The 25,117-nt window shown below is 40.4% G+C and overlaps 2 protein-coding genes across 7 annotated transcripts in view; one reads left to right on the plus strand and one right to left on the minus strand.

Moving 5' to 3' along the window:
• Positions 1–10,803, minus strand: part of FRYL (FRY like transcription coactivator) — a 177,712-nt gene extending 166,909 nt beyond the window's left edge. Inside the window, exon 1 of the mRNA XM_044417666.1 lies at positions 10,528–10,803. The gene's annotated coding sequence lies outside the window, so the exon portion shown is untranslated. The remainder of the gene's footprint in view (positions 1–10,527) is intronic.
• Positions 10,804–11,095: 292 nt separating this feature from the next.
• Positions 11,096–25,117, plus strand: part of OCIAD1 (OCIA domain containing 1) — a 33,894-nt gene continuing 19,872 nt past the window's right edge. Inside the window, exons 1-3 of one of the 6 annotated variants that reach the window (XM_044418050.1) lie at positions 11,096–11,162; positions 11,469–11,515; positions 24,281–24,365. In XM_044418050.1, coding sequence (XP_044273985.1) covers positions 11,147–11,162; positions 11,469–11,515; positions 24,281–24,365 — 148 coding nt within the window. In that variant the 5' untranslated portion in view covers positions 11,096–11,146. Of the gene's footprint in view, positions 11,163–11,433; positions 11,516–19,055; positions 19,079–21,956; positions 22,094–23,434; positions 23,471–24,280; positions 24,366–25,117 lie in introns of those variants that run through there. The other 5 variants (XM_044418054.1, XM_044418049.1, XM_044418055.1 and 2 more) reach the window with 5 other exon arrangements.

Below are 25,117 nucleotides of genomic sequence, written 5' to 3' on the forward strand. Positions count from 1 at the left end.
CAGCCCAGAAGGTAGGTATGACTTCCTGCAAATTACAGCAGTCATACGCTCATGAAAAAGAATTCTGGTCCTATTCCACAAGTAAAGACAAACTTTAACCTCCTATCATTTTAAGAAAAAGCAAGAAGATCATGAATCTGTCACATTAGGTTGAGAGCACAGTTCAAAAGGTTCATGATAAGAAATTCCTAAGGAAGTCTAAAGAAAGCAAGTTAGCATGAAGAGACTAATATCCATTTTTGTCTTATTTCTAGATGAAAGAGATGGTAAATAAAGCTTATGTTTGTGGATTAGAATCTCCAAACTGATTGGCATGAGACCCCTCTATTACCTCATTCAAATGCAATATTCCTTGTCTCAGCCAAGATTAAAATACTTGGTTTCTGGTTTCTTAAACAAATAAAAAGTATAAGCCCCCAACTTGATTTTGTAGGCAAACCAGTTACATTTTCAAATGCCTGTCGCTGGCTGAGGTGAAACTTCCAATCTACCATTTAGAACATCTTGTAGGTCTCCAGATGTTTTGGCCTACAAGTTGCCCATACATGGTTCAGGGACAGTGTCATAACATTTGTATAATTTGGTATCATTAAAGATGATCAAGACAAGAACGACTGTTAAAATACTACTTTAGAAATTTAAGATCATATAATACTACAGTAAGTATACTTCAGGATGACATGTAAGTACTTTAAGGAAAACAGAATGAACACCGTTTATAGGAGATTATTCAAGGTTTTATATATAGCCTTACCAATTTAAATTCATTTGTGATCAACAACATATAATGCAAGCCACCTTGGATGGACCTATTGGGACATTTTTTCCTAGGAGCCAAGCTTGTGATTTTGCAATGGAAGAGTAGGCACAAAGATGAAAAGTATTCTTGATCACGCACTGGCCAGAGGTAACAAGGAACTGAAGTATAGAAAGCTAGAGAAAGGAAAAAATAATAGATCAGCTAAAAGTTACTCTATATTTTATATCCTATCTTCTATGCTAGCCAGGCCCTCAAAGCAACTTCATCTTAACTTCTTAGGTCAACAGGTCTTACATAAGCAGACAGATGTGTCATATTCAACTTGCCACTTTCCCATGCAGCAAAGAGTATGCTCTCAGTCCAACTTAGTTCGACCTAGCAATGACCTCACCTATTTTCTTTCCATTTTTTCAATGCACAGAAGGCCACTGATCTCCCACAGGCCTCTATGGAGAATCAGACTTCCTCTTTGGCCTGTTTCAAGGACTGTTTGACTGAAGACTTTTACACAAAATGGAATGCTATTTACCTATCATATGGCTAGCTTCTGAGCTGTTCTGAAGAGATGCTAGGAACACAGGCTGTTTAAATAACAGAGGCAGCTGTGAATATTTTTCCCCTACAATTTGTCAGAAAAGACACTTTATTTTTCATCTTAAAATTAATGTTAAGTGAATTACTTTAAATGCAGTAAGCATTGGAAAACCATTCAATCACACTGTGGACAAAACAACAGTAACATATATGTTAAAAAATGAGTAAATCCTGCCTCACTGGTGATCCATCAGATAGGAACAAGAAAGCACACTGGCAAGGTACAAGAAATCATACTTCAAACTTCATGAAGTATAAAACACACTTGTTTAAACTTGCTTAGCTGCAGGGTCCCCTGCAGCTCATCCTGTCATTTTTCTTCCCTGTTAGAAGCTGCAGCAAATATTTTAATATTTAATACTTATTAATTTCACCCTGCAGGCCACTCAAGCATATTTTAACTGTTTATAAAAATTCATGTCTCAACATGTAAGAACAGCAGTGCTTACATCTCATTTAGTTTAAAAAAGCAAAACCAGAATATGGTTAGTTAACAAAGTATGAAAGACTCTAGACATAAACAAAACTGTACTCAAAGCAGTTTTATCAGTGTTCTGAAACAACCGTTTACTGATTTCCTTTTAGCAGTAAACAATGGGAAACCAGTGAAACATGGGAAACCCACTCCCTCTTAATCATCCTCCACATTTTAGGCACAATTGATTCTACTTCCTGTTCAAGGTTGCCCAGAAGAATGTGATAAAGATCTGTTTTCAGGACACACAAGGCAGACAAGAGCTGAAAAACTGTTCACAAAGCTTTAGTAATATGCATGGTTTTGTAGTATTTAATGTAAACAATTCATGGTGCATACAGAATGGAGATAAACTTCCAAAATGAACTGTGAGGAAGCTTTCCATTACAAATACCACAGAACAGAAAGATAGAATTTTGTCATTTTATTTGTATTTATTTGAACAGTGAGAACATCTCCTAGGCAAGTATGGAAATGAATGGAAGCTAGCCCCTTTGCCAATGTGTCAAGTTTGTTTATGAAATTTAATAGTCTCCTTAATGCCAAGACCTACAGTAAACATTCTTAAATCCCAGGTAATAGGCTGAAATCAAGAGTTACATAGTTTATCCAAGTTGCAAGGAAAGACCTGACACCTAAGTGTACTGTACTGGTCCTTCATATCTACTGCCTCTCAAGCAATGAAGACAAGTCACAGAATTGTTTAACTCCAAGGTACTCAGCTTCCACATTTTACATGTACATGTCCCTAATCAATCTTGAATATGAAGATATTACTTCTATAGGGCTATCCTTTCAAGGATATGCAGTTTTAGATTAATAGTAGAAAAAAGAATGTTGTGCATTGGTTAAACATGCATAGCCACTTAATACTATCATTATATGTGGATGGAGAATGGAATGGTAGCTTCAGCTGCATGAAATGCATGTGTCTCTTCCAGTGAACACACAAATCTAGACTTAGGTCCATTATTCTGCCACAACAGTCATCCAGATCCAAGGAGGTGATGAAGCTGGAACTACCCATAACAGTAAAGCAATGCCTAAATAATGCATCTGTACTGGAGATGACCCTTAACAGCTAAACCTTCTGAGTATTTTGGAGTATGAGTAAATATGAAAAGCCCTTAACTCAACATGTTAAACCCAAGGAGAAGTTGTTAATTATATTATTAACTAGCCATAGCTTACGAGGTATAATGCTCAATACATATTCCCTCTGAAGGTTACAGTCTAACTATTATAGCCACAAATACTTTTAATTCTGAAGCCCCAAAGCTGCTAGAACTTATCCAGTTAGCAGCTTCCTGCACTCCTAATGCAATGGTTTGGCAACTGGAAGCAAAATGCTGTGAACAAAAAAAAAAAAAAAATCCTGCCTAGGACACCCCAACGGACAAATGGCAAGTGAACTGGAATGATGGCTCAGACCATAACAGTCCCCAAGAACTGTGTTAAAAGAGGAAAAAATGAGAAGTAGTCAACAGGTAAATCATGATGATAACATGTGCTATAATAGCATCATCAGCCCCATAGCTATCCTTCTGGACAAACCGTTACATTTCCCATTCAGCTATGGAAGGGCCGATGGGATGTGTACTTCGGGTCTGCTGTATTTTCTGGATGTTCATACACAAAATGGTAAAGCTTGAGACCCAGCTTATGACCAGAAGGTTGGAAGACCACAAGGAAATCCCATAAAATGAAAACTCACAAGGCTAGCATTGCCTCCTTGTAGCCTCCCCACCCCCTCAAAATGGCAGCTAGGAAGATTGCCTCAGAAGGTAAGAGGACTCGGAACTCTTGAGCCACCTGTAATTTAAGCACTGCAGCAAGCCCTCCAGCTCAAAGGTACAAAATCCCATTCTCCTATAATTCCTAATTCCCTCCCCTCTCCCACCTGAGATTCAAGAATATGCTCACCTTGGAGGCAGGGATGTTTTGAACCCTGTCATTCACTCTGCAATTGCCTGTAGGACCAGAAACACAACTGAAGGTGCTTGCAGGGATCACAGTCTGCATGATCATGCAATGCAAATAGAAATACTGCAAGACTATAGAAGACGTTCCTGTGCCACTTGGCTTTGCCACAGCAACACCTGGGACCTTCATGGTGGCTACACTGCACTCCCAATCCTGTTTCCAGCCTTGCCCTCTATTCTGTCTTGCTTCCTGCCAGCATCAGGCCTTCAGCCTTGCCAAGTACCTGTTCCTTTTTCTCTCTAACGTTGTCTTGTTCCTAGCCCTGTTTAGCCTTGCTTGTTTTTGCCTGTCCCTGACTTTGGCTTTCCTTTTTGTTCTGCCATATTTTGTCAGTATCTAATATTTGCAGGTTCCCTGCCTTCACCTCTGGACCTGCCCTTCCTTGTTGGGATCTGTCATTTGCCTGTTCCCGATAATGCCTTCATTCTGGACTTGCTACACCTTACTGGTATCTGACCTTGCTTGTTCCTCGGTTTGCCTTTGGAACTACAACACTGTGCTGGATATCTAAATCTGTCTCATTCCTGATTTTTGTCTTTATGTCTGGCCCTCCTCTTTTCCAATAATAGCTCCATCACCCTGGTCCTGAGGTTCCAAGCTAAAGAAAACTGCCACCTATGCCCCAGACCTAACAACAAGACTTACTTGTTACAATGAACCCAAGAATGGCTGGATAAAGGCCAGCAAACTAAAACTCAGCCCAGATAAAATGTATGTGCTGTTGCTAGATTACACTCTTATAGCAATGATATACGATATTCTGGATAGGACTGCACTTTCACAGCGTGAGGAAAGTACTTGGATCTAACTTTAATTAGGGATCCCAACTGTTAACTATGGATCAGTGCCTTTCACAAACTTCAGGTCGTACATCAGCAGCTGCTTCTTCTATCAATGGGATGTGCTTTGTTACACTGACCCATGGATGACATTCAGATTAGATTATGGTTTAGTTATTGCGTTTTCACTTAACCATGGTTGACATCAGTCTGAAAGAGAAGTCATAAGGTGCTTCCTTTAACTGAAAGTTCTCAATTTAACAAGGAAAGAAAAAAAATGTATGTTGAGGGGTTGTGAGGATGTATGGTAAGAACAAATCTTCTAACCATGAAATTGGGAAAAAATGAAATGTATATGTACAGAAAATAGTGTTTGCTATTATCCGCAGTTTCAGGCATCCACTGGGGGGTCTTGGAACCTATCCCTGTGGACAGCTTTACTAGTACCTGCCATGTTGCTTGCATTTTGTCAGTGATGAAAGATCTTCCCTGCTTCCTGTTAATCCCTGAACGAAACAAAGAGTGCTGATTTTGACCTTTACAGTCCTAAATGGAGTGTAACAGCATCTGAAGGATCACCTCCTCCTGTATGGATTAGTTCTTATGTAGCTGACTTGAGGTCCTGTTCCAATGTCCCCAACCTTCAAGAATTGAACCAAGTGGCTTCCATTCTCATCACAGGAGAAGGGAAGTGTTAAGCCTGGAACACTGACTAAAATTCCACTAGTAGGAATGACTGACAGCATAAAAATTATCAGATAGTAGGCAATCAAATGACTCTATCTCTGATACAATACTACTGGTCCTTGCCCTTTTTAGAAAAAAAAAAAAAAAAAGACTCACACTAACTTTTGGAAATGGCAGTCAATCTACATATATACATTTTATCCAATCATGTGTTAAACGCTAGCGTCTACATCAGGTGTCCTCAAACTTTTTAAACAGCGGGCCAGTTCACTGTTCCTCAGACTGTTGGAGGGCTGGACTAAAGTTTGAAAAAAATATGAGCGAATTCCTATGAACATTTCACATTAAAATTTTAAATTAATTTAAAAATTTAAATTTAAATTTAAAACAATTCAAATTAATTCAAATTTTAAAAATAATTACAGAATTTAAAATGTTTACTCACTTGGGCTTCAGTAGAAGCCTAAGATGTGGCAGGGAAGAGCATATCCATATTCAAGGGACATAGCTACAATGTCTGCAATTGTGCTCGGGGAGGGTGGGGGAGATGGCTGCGATCGCTCCCGCCTTCCCTGCATGAGCGCAATCACACCTATCTTCCCTCGCCCCAAGCATGATTGTGGCCATCTCCCCCTCCCCAAGCACGACCACGATCGCGCCTGTCTTCCCTGCACCAGCACAACCGTGACTGTCGCCATATCCCCACTGAGTATGCCTGCGCCGGCTCACAGTTTTGGACTTGCTCGGAGATCGTTTTCTCTGAGCAAGTCCAAAACCTCTGAGGCAGGCCAAATAAATGGGCATGGTGGGCCGGATCCAGCCCATGTGCCATAATCTGAGGACCCATGGTGTACATCATGGGAAAGTAGAGATGAAAACTAACAGGTCAAGTCTAGCATATAGAACACGTCAAAGTCTAGAACTCAGACTAGACTGGAACAGCAGATGTTCCTAGAAAGGCCAAGCTAGTAGAACAAGAGGAAACAACTCTAAATTTACAACAGCAATGGCTATTAGAGGAAGAGTTGCACCAATTACATATCATATAAAAATAAAAAGCATTTAAAAAGCTCAGCATGACTAAAACACATAACACTTCAGATATGTTGCTTGAGTCAGTTCCATTAAGAATTAAATAATAGTTTTGGTTTACTGACAAAAGATCATGACTGTGTGTGTTTATTTCTACTAAAAGCATTTAAATCAAGAATATCAATAATTTAATATGGAGGCTACTCATATTTGTTACACATAAAGGAAGAATAAAGGCCAAAGGATTATGACAAGGAGAAGGAAGGTACTAGTGAAACATACTCACATCCTTGTTTACTTCCATCAGTTGTTTGTGCCATATTGCCTTGCTGTCTATGCATCTGTTTGCATACAACCTCTCAATAGCGTACCAGATCTGCTACATCTTCCGTTTCTCCCTGTCCTACTTATTTTATATTGCTAAAGGAAGATGACATCAATTTACATGTTTTCACCCATAGTCTCACAAATTGAGGCTTTGCTAAACTGGATCCTTAGCAAAACATATTCCAAGTATGTTTTTCCTTCTCTCTTCCCAAAACATTTGCGTGTGTAGTCTTACTAGATGTGCAACATAAAGAAAAATTGAAACTTTTGTTAACCACCCAGGGAGCATCAGCTATTAGATAGCATAAAATGAAATAAATAAATAAAACTGGTTCAAGATTTTATTGTTTAATAAGCTGTAATTGTTGTAAAAGCTGGAAGAAAGCCAGTGTGGTGTAGCGATTAAGACTGTGTGAGACTGGGACTCAGGTAATCTGGGATCTTTTCCCTACTCAACCATGGAGGTCAATGGGTGACTCTGGGCCAATCACAGACTCTCAGCCCAACCTATCTCACAGGGCGGTTCTTGTTAGGATATGATTGAGAGAAGGAGAATTATGTAAACTGCCTTAGGTTCCTTGGAAAGAAAAAGGCAGGTTATAAATAATACAATAATTCTTTCTTGTATGACCTTTTATTTTTTCTGGGGGGGATCTTAAGATATTAGGAAGCGTAATATTTTCATTCATCAACTCAACTTTCTATCTATGATGACTATGAACCCTAGCACATTTAAAGTTTAGAATTAGTTAAATTGCTTGAAACAGTAAGGCTAATTCCTTTGGTGCTTTTTATATATATAGTGTGTATACTTTCACCTTTTCAAATAATTCAAGTTCATAAGAATAATTGTTCTATACCAGTCATCTTCTTTCCCTCCTCATAACCAACATCTTTGAATAGAACAGGGTAAACTAGAAAGGACGACACTAAAATTAAGAAACCACATATCTTTATCAGATCTCATTAAGAAAGCAAGCTTATAATTTCTTCTTGTATCCTGCATCAAAAAGTGGCTGTAACAGAACACGATAAGCATCTCTGCAATTTCCCAGCACTTGCCCTGTAACTTTCTGTGGAGATTTTGAAATATTTTTGACTTGAGTGTCAATAACTGTAAAAGCATTACAATATAGTAACCTTACAGAAACAGAAATCTACCAGAATGCAAATCAGCTCTTGCTTGCAGTAATACCATCTTACTGTACTGTAGTACAAATTTTGGGAATTTATATTTAAGCACATAGGCGCAGAATTGGATTATTTCTATGCCACGTTGCTGCTGCTTGTAATACAACATACCTAAAATCATTTATTATTTTGTAAATAACTGCAATTAACTATTGTACAGTAGTCTGCAGTACATCATAAATATAATTCCCTCTTAGTCATCTTTTTTCTACCACAAAAGAGAAAGTGAACAAAACAAAATAAAAAAGTGGGACTACTCCAACTTACACATGAGAGAAGAGAAAGAAAGGCTTACTTAAGTGCAGGGATGGGAGAGAAAATGTGCCACTCAATTTGAGACAGCAATGAGCATAAGTATTTTTTTAAATCTCTCTAGGATGTAATCTGTGATCCTGGGAAGGATATTGCGCCTTAAAGTCGGAAAAATAAGTTGCCTCAAGAAAATGCTTCTCTACCCAGGGGATTCAGAGTTTTAACTAAAGGGAAGCCCATCAAATCTCAGATGTTCACCTCTTTAATAGGCTTATCCAATCACGTATCATTTGATGGTGTAACACTTCCAAAATGAGTTCTAACATTGTAATATATTATAAGTATTTGGATACTGCCTGTCATGATACTATGGCCAAGGAGCACACAAAAAGTCAACAGTTTAAAACTGTGTACTTAAAAAGGTCACGCCTGCATGTACTTGCCCAAGCTCTAAGATCAGGGTCAGAGATACTCTCTGGTCCATCAGAAAGAGCATTATACCAACAGGTACTACAGATAGTGTGTTTCTCATTGGTTGGCACCATATTTTTGGAATTTCCTTCCTAGGGAGGTACATAGCATCTCATGATTGCAGATTTTTAAAAATAAAGATTGACACATTGTTCTAGCCTATACTTGAGGCCTGAAAATTATTAGCCACTTCCACCTTTATTTTATTGCAATTTGTTCATGTTTTTGTAATATTGTAAGTTGCCTTATGGAGCAGTGCATCCTGAGAGACAAGTGATATATCTTTTCAATGAATAATAAATAGTATTATTTCTCTTTCTGTACAAGTTCTATAAATGGATCAAGAAACCAAACATGACTACCAACTCCATGGTAGTATCTCATAGCTAAGCAATCAGCAATGCCCAATGTCAAAACAAAATTCAAGCCCATATTTGGAAATCTTCAAGACATCCCTAAAGGTACAGTACATTTGATTGTTTTGAGACTTGTTAGTGCACAAAGTATTTCCAGAAACCCAGTGGGAAAGCTCCACAATGTTCACATACCACCACCACAGTTGATCAGAACAAATTATCCAGGAATGTGTTTTTAATTCTATATTACCAGAATTCAATAACTCTTCTTGAAATAACTCTACTTTAGAAAGATACTTGTGCCCTGGACTGCATGCATGCAATTTACATTTTCTACAGCATTTTTTCAACAAATAATTGCATGCTCTCACTCAAAAGCATGAGTTCTCAACTTTTGAACAGAGTTTTCATCTCTATAGAATAAGACAGGCAGTACTAGCAAGCCTAATAAAGGCTCATTGTCTCATTTGTTCCACATTTCTAATCAACAGAGAGGCCTTGTTCTCTCATCACACGTGTAGTTAAGTACTTGCACCATGGGGGCCCCCTTCAAGCAACAATAACCTGTCACCAACCCTCCTCCTCAGGTTTGCACACACTTTCCACCTCCTGACAAATTTTAACTCCCTCCGCCCAAAATGAGACTTCTCCGAGCCACCATTTAGGAGTGACCGGCCTCCAGCAAAGTAATTGCAGCCTGAACTACTCACAAACATACTGGGAAATGAAGATAGGTTACGCCCACATCCTCACGTTTGGGATGCGTGCACGCGTGAGCGAGCGCGCCTTGACAAAAAAAGTTAAAAGAGAGGCAAGCGGAGAGCATCAATGACAAGAAAGTTAGTTGTTTGCGTACTTCCCAAGGAAAAGGAGTAAAAAGGGCTCGGTCGGGTGGGCACCGCCGAACACTCTTGCCAGACGGCAAAGTTCCCCCCAAAGGCTGCCGCCTCTCTGGTTTTTGCTGGCTCTCCTGAAGTACAACAGCGAGGGAAAGGCCGGTGAAGCGCGGGGAGGTGCTATCTTAGCAGCTTTTCTTCCACGTAGGGTAGGGAAAAGAAGGAGCAAGCGCGCACCAGGATTAGGCTAAGAAAGCAAGGGCGTCAAAAGGGGTTCATCGACCGACTGAGATTCCACCTCTGCGGAGATCTTAAGAAAGGGCGGGAGAAGACAGACCAGGGCAATCCGCGCGCGCGCGTGTGTGTGTGTGTGTGTAGGGGGAGTAGACCGCGCCTCCTCCGTGTGTGTGTTTGTGTGTGTGTGTAAGGGGGAGTAGAGCGCGCCTCCTCCCCGTCTCTATGGGCGACAGTTGGGGAGGAAAGAATAATAGGCGCTTAGAGCGCGCCACACAAACGGTCTCTCCCCTCTGGCTATAAACAAAAGCGGCTGACCGTTTGCGCGAATGAGATAACTCACTCGCTGGCTCACGACAAGGCTCAGCGCGTGCCCTCTCTTGTTTACCAAGCGGGTCTCGCGGGGGCGGCCTCGTCAATTCTCCCGGGCGTTCCTTTTCCGTTGGGACTAGGAGCAGGTTGGCCAAGCCTCCTCGCTCTCACAGACACTGCGCGAATGGCGTTCAACCACCCGCCGCCGCCGCCGTTCTTGGCTCTACGGCGCACATACCTGCTACCGATGGTCCTTTTTCTCTGAGCGAAGGAAGGCGCCTCTTCCCGTCCTGAATGGTAGATGTTTCGGACTCAGCCTACAGACTTGCACCGCCGCCCCTAAAAGCACTCCATGCTGGCGGCGAGGATCACTGTCCTCCCATGCAACAGACGTCCGCTGCTGCGCTCCCTTTAAGGACTAAGCCCAACAGGGACCGACTTCAATCTCTGTCGGCGTCTCCCGCTGGCTTTATCTTGACTTCTTCTCTCTCCCGATAACTCGGTAGCCGAGCTCCTTCTTCCCGCCTCATCACCTTCCCTATTGGCATGTTTCTCTGAAACAGGAACAAACCTTTCAGGAGCTAATTCGCCAGCGCTAATGCCATTCTTCTGTCACCGCCTCCTTCTTTCATTCTGACTGGCTTTCGTGGCAATTAAGTTCCACCCCCAGACCTATGCACAAAGGCGGGGAAGCGCTCTCGCCAATTACTGCGCCGTGGCAGTTCTCTCTCCTATTGGCGTTTCAAAGTCGTTTCCTTTCTCTTCGAGTGGTCAAAATGGAAGTCACTCCGCCGTGGTTGTTAGCCTGTCCTCGGGAGCCCTGAGAAGACACAGGGACCGCCCAGCTGCTAACGTTGATGCAAAAGAACAGAGGTGGCTTGCTCTTCAAATAGCTTATGATGGGTTAGGGACCATGTGAAGCAACCTTACAGTTTTTCTCCAGTTTAAATAGGAACGGCACGAGTTAATTCTTACAGGGGGGATATACTTAATAACAAGCTTTTAATATTTTTAGTTTTCTATTGCATTGAAGCAACAAAAGCTCTAATATTTGACATCAGTTTTCAGACTGTAGTTGCATCTGATTAAGTGAACTATGTAGTTCGTGGAGGTTTATGTCCAAATAACTGCGATTGTCTTTAAGGTGCCATATATCTTGCCTTTTGCATATGCCTGAAGGACAAGGTTCACCCCTGAAATGCAATCCAATAAATGTGAACTTGGAAGTAAGTTTTACTCTTTTCAATAGGATTTACTCATAAGTATACATAGATTTGCTATCTTGCCTGTTTATTTGTTAGTAAGTTCCATCGTGTCCAATTTAGTCCCTGTATCTATATCTACTGTCTAGTTCTTGTATGATCATGTCATACTGTTGGCCCAGCCTCTCCAAAAGAGGGTGTGTACAGAAAACTAGGAGGCTGTAGTTTGAGAGACAGGTGTGTGCCTTTCAATATAACATGCTCTATCAAGGACCACATGGGAGCCAATACGCTGCGGCTTTCAAGTGGCAGCAGGATGGAGAGACTAGTAGTACTATAAACAATGAAATCCGGGGAATACAGAGTCACTGTTGCCAAGAGGTTTTCCAGGTCTCAGGACATACAGGATGAAACAAAACAAGTTATTCCTCTGATATCTGGAGTGTAGGAGAACCAACAAGAAATGCTATCTAAAGCTGGGGTGTTGAATCTCCAGCTGCTGTGCCAAATTGGGCCTACTGCTCACTCAGTTCCTCAAAGAACCGTTCCCTCTTCCCCTGGCTACACTCCCTTTCTCTAACTAATGGTTTGGTGGTTTGTCAGCTTGTGTAAGTCTTCCCCCACCCTGCTAAATTTTTGAGATGCATCTAACTTACTGACAGTAGGAGCTTGAAATTAAAATATGATGATAGCTTTGCCATATCAGGCCTAGAAATGCAGCCTTATACAGTTTTCCCAAATTGGAATGTGGCCCTCTAGACGAAAGGAATGTGCCACCCCTTTTGCCACACCCACCAGTGGAATGTGCCTCCCTATCCTTTAGCTTTTTCAAAACTGAGTTTCAGACTGAAAAGAGTTTTGACACTCCTGCTTTACTGTGTATCAAGTGAACACTGCTGCAGTGGAGAGCCATTTTGCCACACATGGTAAGTTCTTCGTAGGGAAAGGGTAGGTACTCTGTTCCATCCATTGCTCCTGCTGGTGAAATACACATGAGTCCTTTTGCATGAAGAACCGTAATCTGGATGGAAGGAGTACAACGAAGAGCCACTGTGCATGCAGGGTTCCTCTACAACCTCACAAAAGGGAAGAAAGGGGAAGAAGACGGTCACCACAGTCTTCTCTCCCCCCCCCCCCATCCTTTGGGTGGGAGGTTGAGGCATGAGGCACTCAGCTGGCCCCACATTCTCCTGCTGTGCAACCAGATTCAGGGACAGTGTGCTCCATCTACAGATTATTACTTCTCTGTGTGTGTGTCTTCCCCTCTCTGGGTACTTCCAGAAGAGACTTTGATCAGGCTGTTCTCCTGCCTCATCCACAGAATTTTACAGAAAATCCAGATGGTGACATGCTCAGTTTGTAATTTTCCTATGCCACCATGCCAGCTTTTATGTCTTTTTCCTTTCCAAAACAAAAGCTGGTTAGAAAGAATATGTAGAGTGCCTTTTGGTTTAAAATGTCAGAACACTCAAATTTTGACTTCTTCAGGCCACCCTCCTATAGCTACAGGTTCCATCCTGCACCCAGTTCTGTGCAGCATAGGAAAGGAGCCTATGCTATGGACAGGAAGCTTCCAGGTCCTCTTCTGTAGGGTTGCCAACCAGCACAACACCTTCCTGGGCCAACAGGTTAACAACTCATGTTTGCAAGATCCACCTCTATCCCTGTTGCTGTTAAAGATAATCAATCTGACATGTGATGTTTCTATGTTGTAATAGAGGTTCATGAACAGGGCTCCTTTTTTCCTACTGTAGTGTAACCAGCCTTCAGCTGGCCTCACAATAAGACTGGGGGGAAGGATCTCATCCCCATTTTGCTTCCTCTGGGAGTGGTCCTCTAAGGTTGCATAAGGGAGATAGATACTGCTATCACAGTTTATAAGACAGTCACTGGAGGTTGTGTTTAAAAGGAGGTGAGGGATAAATGTGAGTTGTGGGTGGAGGCCTGCTGGGGTGCTATCCTGCAGTGCCAGCCTGACAGGTGGGTGGGGTTCTATGGGTTGCTAGGAGAGGGTTAATTGGGTCTTCAGGCTGGAGTTCTTGTATCCAGAATGTGGGATTCCAGATATGAGATCCCATCCTACAGGGTTATCTGGGTTCTTTCAGGGGCTGTATGCTTCTTGCCTGTGCTGGTCAGCCTCATGTGCTGGGTATTCTGTGGCATCTTTGTGTCTTAAGGACTGTGCCACAATCATCCAGCATGGCTTGTCTTCCTCCATTTCTAGTTAGCAAGGAGCTTTATTTATTTATCTATCACATTTGTATGCCATCCCATAGCTCTCTGGGCAGCTCAGAGTGCAATATATATAAAATACAGATAAAAATAACAAATACTATACAACATAGTAAAATTAAAATACAATGTAAATAGAACCATATAAATAAGAAACCGAAGGAAAATGAATGCAGTATAACCAATAACAGTAACCAATAAAACAATAAACCAGCAGCAAACTAATCGTCTAATCTAAAAACAGATTCTCAGTAAAAAAAAAAAAAAAAACCAAGAAAAAAAGTCTTGACTTTGCACCGAAAGCAAGATAAAGTGGATGCCATTCACACCTCCCTTGGAAGAGAATTCCAGAGGTGAGATACAATGACTGAGAAGGCCCTTTTCCTCACCAACTCCCCCCTCACCTCATTGTGGGGGGAGGTCATGAAGATGAGCCTCCATTGATGACCTGAGTCATCTGGCAGGGATAAATGGGGACAGGCATTCCTTTAGGTATCCTGCTCCCAAGCCGTTTAAGGCTTTATATGTTAGCGTGAACACTTTGAATTGGGCCCAGGCAATGACAGGCAGCCAATGCAATTGCCTTTCTTACACCCTGGGTTGGATGAGATGTTGTGGTGTTGCCAAGGATGCTGGGGCATGGCTGGCATCTTTGCAAGCATTTTTATTTTTGCTGTTTTTCCTGCTTCTTTCCTGAACTATATCAGACCCAGTAGTTTTTCCACCAGCATATCTGTGGTATATTTCTGGTCCAGGCATAACTGTAATACAAGTTTGCTCTTCCCATGAAAGATTCTTTCCTGTACTTCAAAGTAAGAAAACTTCCTTTTCTAATAAGAAAAAAAATTAGGCAGGAATTGCCTTTTGGCCTGTGCAATGTCAAATATGCAGATATTATACTTTGTCAGAAATTATTCACATTGTTGTTTTTTTCTGCTCAGATAATATGCTGAATTTACCAGCTTTTCTATTTGATCTCTGAGTTTAAGGAAGCATACTAGTTTGGAGAAAATCCCTTTAAAATAGCTTTACACAATTTTTACAATTTCACACGGTTGCATTTCTTTTCATCACAAGGTAGGTACTTTTGGAGACTCTCAAAAAGTATTTACAGTATTCAGCATTACAAGTATGTGTTGGAAATTGTCCTTTTGAGCTAACAAAATCAATTTCCTGGCTCCAAAAAGTCCAGACTAGTGGTTTCTAGGACTGCTAATTTCAGATCTTGAGGTGGTCTTCTGACAGTTGCATAGAAATATTTCATACCATGAGGTGATAGGTGCAATAGCACCATTGGCTTATATAGATCTACCTTGAGTCAGCCTTCCCCAAACTCGAAACCTGCTGGGTGTGTTCCCAAGTCAGAATAGGGAGTCCTGTCCATTATATTTGGAGGGCACTCGCTTGGGGAACAGTGCTTGCAGTAATGATTTCAGCAAAAAGTCTGAAGGTGCAATCCTATGAAAAAGTCCTCCAACTTCCAGCATGCCCCAACCAATTCTGGCACTTCTTGGGCGTTTTTTGTTTTACTTTGTTTTGTTTTTTTGGGGGGGTAACTAAAAATGTGTGGGATTACATGCATCATAAAATATAATATAAAGGATCCCAGGATATATGTTTCCAAATTAACATGATGAACGCTACCTTGGAAAAGAAAATGAATGAGTCATGTTCTTATCAACACCTGCCTGCACCTTTTTTTTCTAATTCTATTTATAGGTATTCTGGAAAATACATCATCAGCTATCATAACTGGTTTCTTATTGGTTTAGTAACTATTTACACACCTTTTCAGCTCAGTTTTCAAACAGTTCAAGAAACATATATTGTTTGAATATTCCTATTCTAGAAAAAAGGCAAACGCTTCTACAAGAAAATACTTATCTCCCTATCTGCTCAAACTGTACATAGAACACATCATAAGAAAATCTGGATTAGAATCAGAGGAAGGAATGAAAATTGGTGGGAAAAATATCACTAATTTAAGATATGCAGATGATATCACATTACTGGCAGAAAGCAGCAATGACTTGAAACAGCTCCTGATGCAGGAAGAAAGTGCAAAAGCAGGACTGCAGCTGAATATTAAGAAAGCAAAAATCATGTCCACAGAAGAATTTGAGAACTTTACAGTTAACAATGAAGAAATGGAAGTTGTGAAAGATTTTGCATACCTTTGTGCAGTCCTTCAATGCAATCAGACTGCAGCCAAGAAATTCAAAGAAGACTGAAACTGTTGAAAGTGGCAGTGAGGGAACTAGAAAAGATAATCAATTGGAAGGAAAGTTCACTGGAGACCAAGGTCAAGATCATGCACACTATTGTATTTCCAGTCCCTATATATAAGTATGGAAGTTGAAAACTGAAGAAAGCTGGCAGAAAGAAAATTTATGCATTCAGAACTTGGTGCAGGAGGAGAGCCTTGCGAATTTCTTGGATGGGCAGAAAGACAAACAAAAGGGTCCTAGATCATATAAAATCAGAGCTTTGCCTAGAAGCAAAACTGACAAAACAGAGGCTGTCATTCTTTGGTCTTGTCAAGAGAAAGCAAGACGCACTGTAAAAGACAATCATGTTAGGAAAAGTCAAAGGCAGAACAAGAAAAGGAAGATCAAATATGAGATGGAATGATTCCATAAAGGAAACCACTGCCCAGAATTTACAGGAGCTAAATAGGACTGTCAGGGATTGGTCATTTTGGAGGGCCTTCATTCATAGGATCACCATAAATCGGAGATGATTTGAAAGCATATAAAAACAACAAACCACAGAATTATGACGAGGTTCCTGCATATTTATGAAAAAGTGGCGACTTATTCTATAAAAACCCCACCCTACTTTCAGCCCATGCTATGTTTTCAAATTATTTGGTCTTGACTTAACTGAAAAGTGATGCAACCAAATCAATTCTATGGCCATATTACAGCATAGTATGTTATCCAACTAACCTGATTGATAGAGCTAGCCCAAGATACTTTGCTGCCAAACAGAAATGACAAGATGATGTTCTTTTTCCCCCTATTCCATGTACAGAATTGACTGGACAGCAGTTGAATCTTGCTTCTGTATTTGCTATGGAATTAACGCTTCCTTCTTAACCTGAAGGAGGCAAGGCTGTGGACAGCAGGAGGAGGTGGAGGGGGCTGTTCCTGCCACCACCTCCCATAACAGCCTGCCAAGGCAGCATCCTTCACTGCACACTGCACCGAAGTGCAAGTTAGGACACGTGGCGCACACAGCTTTGTCAAGGAGATGCGCATGGCTCAAGGGATTTGGAAGAATGATGTGGAGGTTGCTGTTGCTGCTTTCTAGCATCTGCTCAAGACAATTGCCTCATTGTCCCTCATGACAGGGCCGGGCCTTTTGACTGCAGAAATAACTACGGTGTCAATAAATTGTACCTGTGGACAGGCATATTCAACAATGTTTGCTCCTTGATTTTGAGGGCCCTTGAGACCTCCACAGGGCCTCTTCCTCAGTGAGTTTACCTTCTCATAAATATTGTCACCAGTTGCTGTTGTTCCTCATCCTTGTTCTTATAACTGCTACCATTAACAGGCAGAGAACCAATGAGAGGGTAAGCAGCAACATTTGCTTCTGCTTCTCACCACCATAATTGTCTGGAGCACAGTGAGAGGCAGGAGAACAAGAAGGTGAAGAGGAAGAGTAATTCCAGGGGGTCTTCTCAGTGTGCCCCTGTATGTAACCACCTGCTCAGAATCTGGCTAAGAGACAAGAAGAAGCAGGGCATCCCACTCCTACATAAGTTCTCAATGTAACTTGCAAGTTGCATGCAAAGTTTCTGGAACTAACCGCCCCATTGTGGTTAATTGTCATGTAATACCTTCTACATTATTATTGTGTTCTATTTTGTTTTTATTGGGCATTGTTATAATGCCTACTTGGGAGCTTGTTTTGTATACCTCAATACCTTTGGATAAAGGATGGTTTTAAAATGTAATTTAAATATGCAAATTGGCAAAAGTTGCAGCCCCAAATAGAAGATACCAAGAAGGATATAATGAGATAATTGCTTAAGATCCAGTCTTCTTACATCTTCTTCCGTTTTTGTGGGGAGCGCATTGCAGAACTTAGAAGAAATACGTCTTCCTCAGAAATGAAGCAGGTTCCAATGTAGTAGTTAAGTCAAACAAAAAATGCACTGTTTGAGTGTCCTTCATAAATATGTCATACCAAGCCTGTAATTCCAAGTCAGCAGTTAGCACCACATGCCAAATTTTTCTACCCACACCTGGAATCCTGTAATACAGTTGATGGGAACTGGATCTAGGACTGGAGAATATCACAGATCACCTTTGGATCTGGAGGTCTTATCCCCAATATGTGTCTGTTAAAGTGAGCTGCAAAACACTGGGTAAGAAGTATGTCCTTTTCCAGTACAGCTGTGTTTTTATGTTTTGCTTTCCCCTTTCAGCTCACAAAGGGAATGGGAAACAGAACAGAACCCAGCTCTACCTGTGGGAATGGTTGCTCAGTACTCCCAAGTCCCTTTCTTGGCTGTGAAGCAGAACTTGAATCCTGCTTGGGACTCACTCAAATCTCTTTATGACCAGGACTGAAAATTAACCCCACCTCCTAAACTGCAAATTGTCTCACTCAAGAACATTTCTAGATGAGGCTTTGATTGTGCAATTGGCCAGCTTCATATATGGAAATTTTTATGGGGGATCCAGATGGCATTCCCTTCCATTTGTAAACCTCCCATGTTTTCCTTCTGCTTCCACCTTTTCTTCTTACTGGAAAAAATATGTTAAGGAAAAAGACATCGAATAGTTGTAGAATGCATTTTATTTGGTAGCGTTAAGAACGCTCCATCTAGAAGCACCCAGAAACAAGCAGTATTTTGGTAAACTATTAACTTAATTAACGTGTGTGTTTTAGAAGTGGAAAGGTTTACATAATACTAACCTAAACAAAAACAAATATTGAACAAGACATTTTTGATCAGATAGAAAAAAAATTACTCTGCACTGATATGTCTTTATGAAACAACTAAATGTTTGAAATGAACTCAACACTTTTATGTTGTGGGTGATCTTCTTTTAAGTGCTTCCTGGGGGAAAAGGTAGAAACTATTATTGCTGTATTGATCTATTGCCAGTTTGAGGGTCCTCCTCCTCCTTTTAGCTAAGGAAAAACAGCATTTGAGATTTTAACAAGGAACCATGTTTATGGAAAGGTGGGAATGTTTATTATACCTCCCTAGTGCTTTGTGAGCATGATTCTATAGGTTTGTGCAAAATGGATTGACTAGCATGATTGCCCAAGCCACTTCTCACTGCCTATTTCACCTTCCTCACTAGGGGAAACTGCTCAGCAGTGACAAAGCTGCCAGTAAGTGTTGATCATCATCATTGTCTTTAGTTCTGTTGATTTCAGTGGGTCTGCTTTAAGGACATAGGCACGTTGGCTGTGAAATGCTGGGAGTTGTAGGTTCAGGGGAAATTTGTTGTCAGTCTCAAGTGGGCTAGATGCTAGTTTACAATTAAAACCCAGCAGGAATCAAATTCCAGGAACAATCCAGGATCATGTGGACCATAAGCAGGTGAGTATGAAAATGGAGATAAATTTTCAGAGCCACAATCAAGAATCAGCAGGGGTATTCTAAGTTCAAACAGCAGAAGTAATAGAGTATTTTCCCTGGACTTTGCTCCTTGATTATATCAGGCCTCACAGCAGAATGTTCTGTTTCAAGAGCTGACAATTCCAGGCAGCAGACACTCTGCTCAATTCTGCTCTGACTTCATTAAATAGCCCCAGGTTGAAGGAACATACTTGCAGTGTACTATTTTCTGATTCCTTTTTGGTGGAATAATAAATGCTTCATGATGCACAATGAGCTCCAGTTAGCAACACAGTTGGTCTTACCAGATGGCACTAAATATATGGTGCTAGGAGCCATGTCAATTTTAGACCCTGGTCATGACCTGTGCTAAATGTATTTACTAGGACATAATAAGATGTTTACAATCACACTCACTACCCAATTCCTGTCGCAACAAGAAAGAAAACGCTCATATGGATGACAGAGGAAATGCTCGTAGTAGCACAGAACAGGTGAGCAGCAAAAGCAAAAGGTCCTGCAAGTGCTCACAAAGGATGAAGTACCTGGTGTAATTAAGATAGCAGTAGAACTATTCCAAGCTGCAGAAAATGAATCATTCCAAATGCAAACAAAAATATGTCAACAAATAAGGAAAACAAAAATATGGTCCACAGACTGAAAATGTGCAATACATATTCCAATTCAAAAGAAAGGAGATGCAAAAGAATACAGCAACCATAGGACTTTAACATTAATCTCCCACACAAGCAAGTGATGCTCAAAGTGTTGCAACAAAGAATACTAACCTATATGGAGCAAGAAATGCCAGACTGGATTCCAAAAAGGAAGAGGCACTAAAGATCATATTGGAAATATATATTGGTTAGTGGAGCACACTGAAGAATTTAATAAAAAGATCACTCTATGCTTTATAGACTACATTAAAGCTTTTGACACTGTGGATCAGAAGAATCTATGGATGATCCTGAAAGAAATGGGTGTGCCTCAGGACTTGATTGTCCTGATGCGTAGCCTGTATCATGGACGAGAAGCTATGGTTAGAACAGAATATGGAAAAACAGAATGGTTTCCCATCGGCAAAAGTGTCAGACAATCTGCATGCAGAATATATCATAAGGGAAGGTGGAAGGTGGATTAGAATCAGAGGAAGGAGTGAAAATTGATGGAAGATTCTTAATTGAAGGTATACAGATGATATGCTACTGGCAGAAAGCAGCAATGACTTGAAACAACGGTAAAAGTGAAAGAAGAAAGTACAATAGCAGGACTGCAGCTGAATATTAAGAAAACAAAAATCATGTCCACAGAAGATTTATAGAGATTTACTCTTAATAATGAAGAAATTGAAATTGTCAAAGATTTCCCATCTCTTGGTTCAGTCACCAATTCAGAGAGAGACTGCAGCCAAGAAAGTCAAAGAAGATTGAGACTTGGAAGGGCAGCAATGAAGAACTAGAAAAGATCATCAAATGTAAGGAGGTTTAACTGGAGACCAAAGTTGAGATTATTCAAATTATTGGCATTCGCAGTCACAGTACATGTATGTGAAAGCTAGACAGAGAAAAAAGCTGATAAGAAAATTGATGCGTTCAGAACATGGTGCTGGAGAGCTTTGGAAATTCCCTGAACAGAAAAACAGACAAGTGAGTTCTAGATCAAGCAAGAGCAACAGCTTTTTGGATGCAGAATGAGAAGACAAGACCCACCCGAGAGGGCAATCACGTTAAGGAAAGTCTAAGACAGAAAACAAAAGGGAAGACCAAAATGAGATGGACTGAATCCATAAAAGGAAGCCACAACCTTGAACTTGAAAGAACTTAATGGAGCTGTCATGGACATGACATTTTGGAGGGCTTTCATTCATAGAGTTGCAGTCAGAGATGATGTCACATAACAACACAGCTCCAACAGATGTGTTTGATACTGGAAGATGGGATATAAATGTGCATAATAAAGGCTAGTCCTTCTTTATGGCCCATAATTCTCCTGTGTGCCTCCCCAGCACATTAGTAAGTTGAATAGGAAGGAAAATGTTATTTTAAATTCTTTCAGTTGGATTTTGTTGTCTGAACTGAAAATAAACAGAAGGACCACATTTCCAAAACTCTTATTGTTCATAACTATTTCCAAACAAATTAGACTCGGATTATATTTGATTCAACTTGTCTGTAGTCTTTTTCTCTTCCATATTAATTAGCTCTTTAATTTTATTTTAAAATACATGTTCAAAAAACAAGCATTCAAACATGCAAAGCCTTATCTGTCTACCGTTATGAGGGCACAAAAACAAAACCTTTTTCAATGGCCATACTGGGAAAAAGCTCTTCCAATTTAAACAAAGCAAAGCTGAACTAAATCGTTGGCGAGAGGCAGAGACTATGATTATCTGAAAATATTGCAGCGAAAAGGCTTATGATTTTTCAGCGTTGGTTCCCGCAGTTCGTACCACTCATTCCTTCACATGGAGAATTCTGAATGGAACTAGAAGAAGCGCGCGTTTTACCTACGCCTTCGTGAAAACATAGACTTTATCTCTATGGTGGACGTTCGCGGATTCTTTTCACCCCTTCCATGTTTCCGGTGTGCCTTCTAGCCGTCTTTTATCTATGGAATCCAAAGTCTCTATGGGAAATAATCACTCTTCGTACCCTTCCGGTTAGTGGAGCTGAACTTCCGATAGCTTGTCTTTCTCTGTGTTTTCCTTGGAACTTTGGAGGTTGTGAGGGCAGCGCTTTGCTAGCACCACACCCCCTCCCCACAACCCTATGGAGCCACCCGAGCAGGTGAGCTGAGGGGCCCATGGCTCCTCCACGGCCGTTGTGGCCAGGCGCATCCCTTCTTTCTTAGCCCCGAGGCTTTTTGCGAATGGGGCGGCATAGAAATGTTTTAAATGAATAAATAAATAGTGCTGGTGGGTTACACTGACAGCCCACCTTATCCCACCCCGCAGCACATACGCTCTGATAGGGAATTATAATCTATAGTTCTGTATTGACGGTAGAGTTATTAGTCAGTCTTTTCTGTCAGTACAAAGGCTTCGTTTTAAACACGTCCTGGGAGGGAATGAAGGAAGGTAAGGAGCTGGGCAAAGCAACAGCATAATCCCTAACTACGGAGGCATGGGTATTTGTCAAAATGTTGCACATCACTTAGTGATTAGATACTTTTTGTATTAGTATATGGTACTTTAACTTGGGCCCAAGGAACTGAATTATTGATTTCTATGTGCAGGGGCTATTCTGTTAATGATTAACTTTACAGTTAGAACCTTGTACAGGCATAATGGGCCTTGTATGATGTTACAGTAGCTGTGTCACAAATGCTTTAGAAGGACTTCTTTGGAGATTGGTTTTTATACTGACATTTATATACTGATGGAAACTGTTAAAATGAAGAGATTTCTTGGTGATGACCAAGACAGCAGGATCTGGTAGGATACAAACCAAGTTCTCACAGAAACGTTAGAAAATTGTGCAAATTCCAATGCGGCAAACTGTCCTTGAAACAAAACAAACATACAAAAAACTCTAGTGGTGTGGTACTTGAACCTTTCTTTTGAGTCTTAATGGGCAGTCAGTAAAAATGCAAAAATAACCATTATTGATAATAGGTTTGTCGTTTTAACTTCAAACCACTCTTGCGAGGTTATAAATAGAAAGGGAAGGTGTGTCTTGAAATGTTATCTCTTTAATTTATTTCAAGTTTTGAGCCACCTGCCCTTGCTGGTAGACTGTCACAATGGGGGTGGTGATCATGCCATCCTCACAGATTGGGGTACAAGAGTTTGAGATACCAGCTTTTAAAACATCCTGTAATGTTATATGACTATAGTTCAACATCTCTAAGGCAGTGATCCCAATACATTTTTAGGAGCATTTCTATACTCCCTTGTAGAGTATTATAGGGACCAGAAGATATATCCGAGTACCCCTCATGCAGCCATAAACACTCCTGTGGGCTCAGGCATGGGACTCTGAGATCTGACCCTCTTCCTGCAGCTGCTACAGAAAAAACATGGTACCTGTTTTCAAAGCCACAAAAAACAATTTCAGACTGCTTTGGGTAAAGTGAAATGGGGCAGAACAGTTGGTGAGGGAGAGGAGAGCTTGGTAAACAAACCATCCTTTGGTTTTTTCATCATGTGTTGCTGTCCACCTCAGGTAAGTAAGCTAGATGGGCTCTGCCCATCTCGGCTTTATTGTTATTATCATTTGGAGTAATAGGAGGCAATTCTGCCTCCATCTTCCTCCTGCATTGTTATCATCAGCTCAGCAGGGCCTAAGCTATTTAGAAGCTTTTGCACTTGGAGGCTTTTGTTTAACAGGCTGTAGTCCCATAAGATTGCACTCTTGTTTTTTTACAGCAGGACTTAAGGTGCTCTTTTCCTTTTTGAAAAGCAGGCCCTCTACCATATCATAAACTGCTTTTGTGACTCATTGTTTCAAAGGTGGTGCAAGGCATTTGTGTTCAATAGCAAATTAAAAGTTAAACTGGATATTTAATTCTAATCACAAGGTTCCTACTCGTATGACTGTGGGCTGCACTTAAATACTGTCCTAGGACTTTTAGTATAATTCTAAAGTAATTATGGTAACTTTGCGGAAATGGCAGCTGCAGCTGTATTGGAGATTAACACATTCATCATGGCATAATCTTTTTTTGAGTTATGCTCAATGGTATGGTCTAGAATGTTGGTAGCTTTATTTCCAAGGGCGCTAATTCATGCAAGTGTGTCCAAAAGGCCAAAAAAAGAAAAGAGAAAGGAGAGAACAGGAATTACATGAAAGTGCCATGTTCAGTTACCTTATGGGACATACAAACCATCAATAAACATGGTTTTAGTTCTTCTAAAATAACATGTCTCAGGAACTCTTGGCAAAATTATCATAGACTTTTCTACTGAACACTGCACATCATCAGTCATCTATTTCATACAGTGACTCTGAATGTTTTCCCTTTTTTTATGAAAGAGACAGATAAATGTGCCTTACGTATTAACAGAAGAGGAAAAAAGAACCTTCAGAGAATGTGGTAGAGAGAGCTTCTTGTACAGATGTAAGTGAAACATTCTAAGAAATAATTTTTACTTGTTCATTGTGTTGTGCCAGACAATGATTGTCTAGCTTTGCAAATAAACTGTGCAGTTCATACCAGGAGAATTGTGCTGTCTGAGTTTACTAACAGTTCTTCAGATATGTGATTCATTGGTATTTAAATGCCATTCAAATAGAATTTGGACCACATATTATTATGAAAATTGCTTTTTACAAAATAATTGAAAATTTTTAGATGAATAAATGTGATTGTAGGTTGAGAGTGCATCAAGACACATTGACACCCTAGATGGCAGAATCCAGTAGATGTGCCCCGGGAACTCTTGTGCCTTAGCAGACAATATCGTGGTCATTAATGGAAAGCAGATTTTTTAATGTGTTAATTTTCTGTGGATTTTTTCAATTTATAAGTTCACTACTAAAATGAATATATGGCAATTGCAAATACATTATTAGACAAGCCTAGCATATTCAAAGTAGTAATTAATGTTTTTTCAGGTGACTATGCTTAGTGTGTGAGACAACGAAGATATACCACTGAAATTCATATATATCACAATGAGAACTTAATGAAAGTGGACCAACAAGCTCAGTACAAAATAGTTGAACTTTGTTGAAATTATGAACAATTTTCAGCATATCATGCAGCGGTCTCTGAACAGCTAAAATTAATCAGTGGGTCATATTGTTTCAGTGCCTTTGTTGAAATTTAACAAATAAAAACAAAGTAAGCAAACTACATGCTATTGGATG

The sequence above is a fragment of the Varanus komodoensis genome, unplaced genomic scaffold, assembly GCF_004798865.1.
Source record: "Varanus komodoensis strain SLA01 unplaced genomic scaffold, ASM479886v1 scaffold9, whole genome shotgun sequence".
NCBI classification, from domain to species: domain Eukaryota; kingdom Metazoa; phylum Chordata; class Lepidosauria; order Squamata; family Varanidae; genus Varanus; species Varanus komodoensis.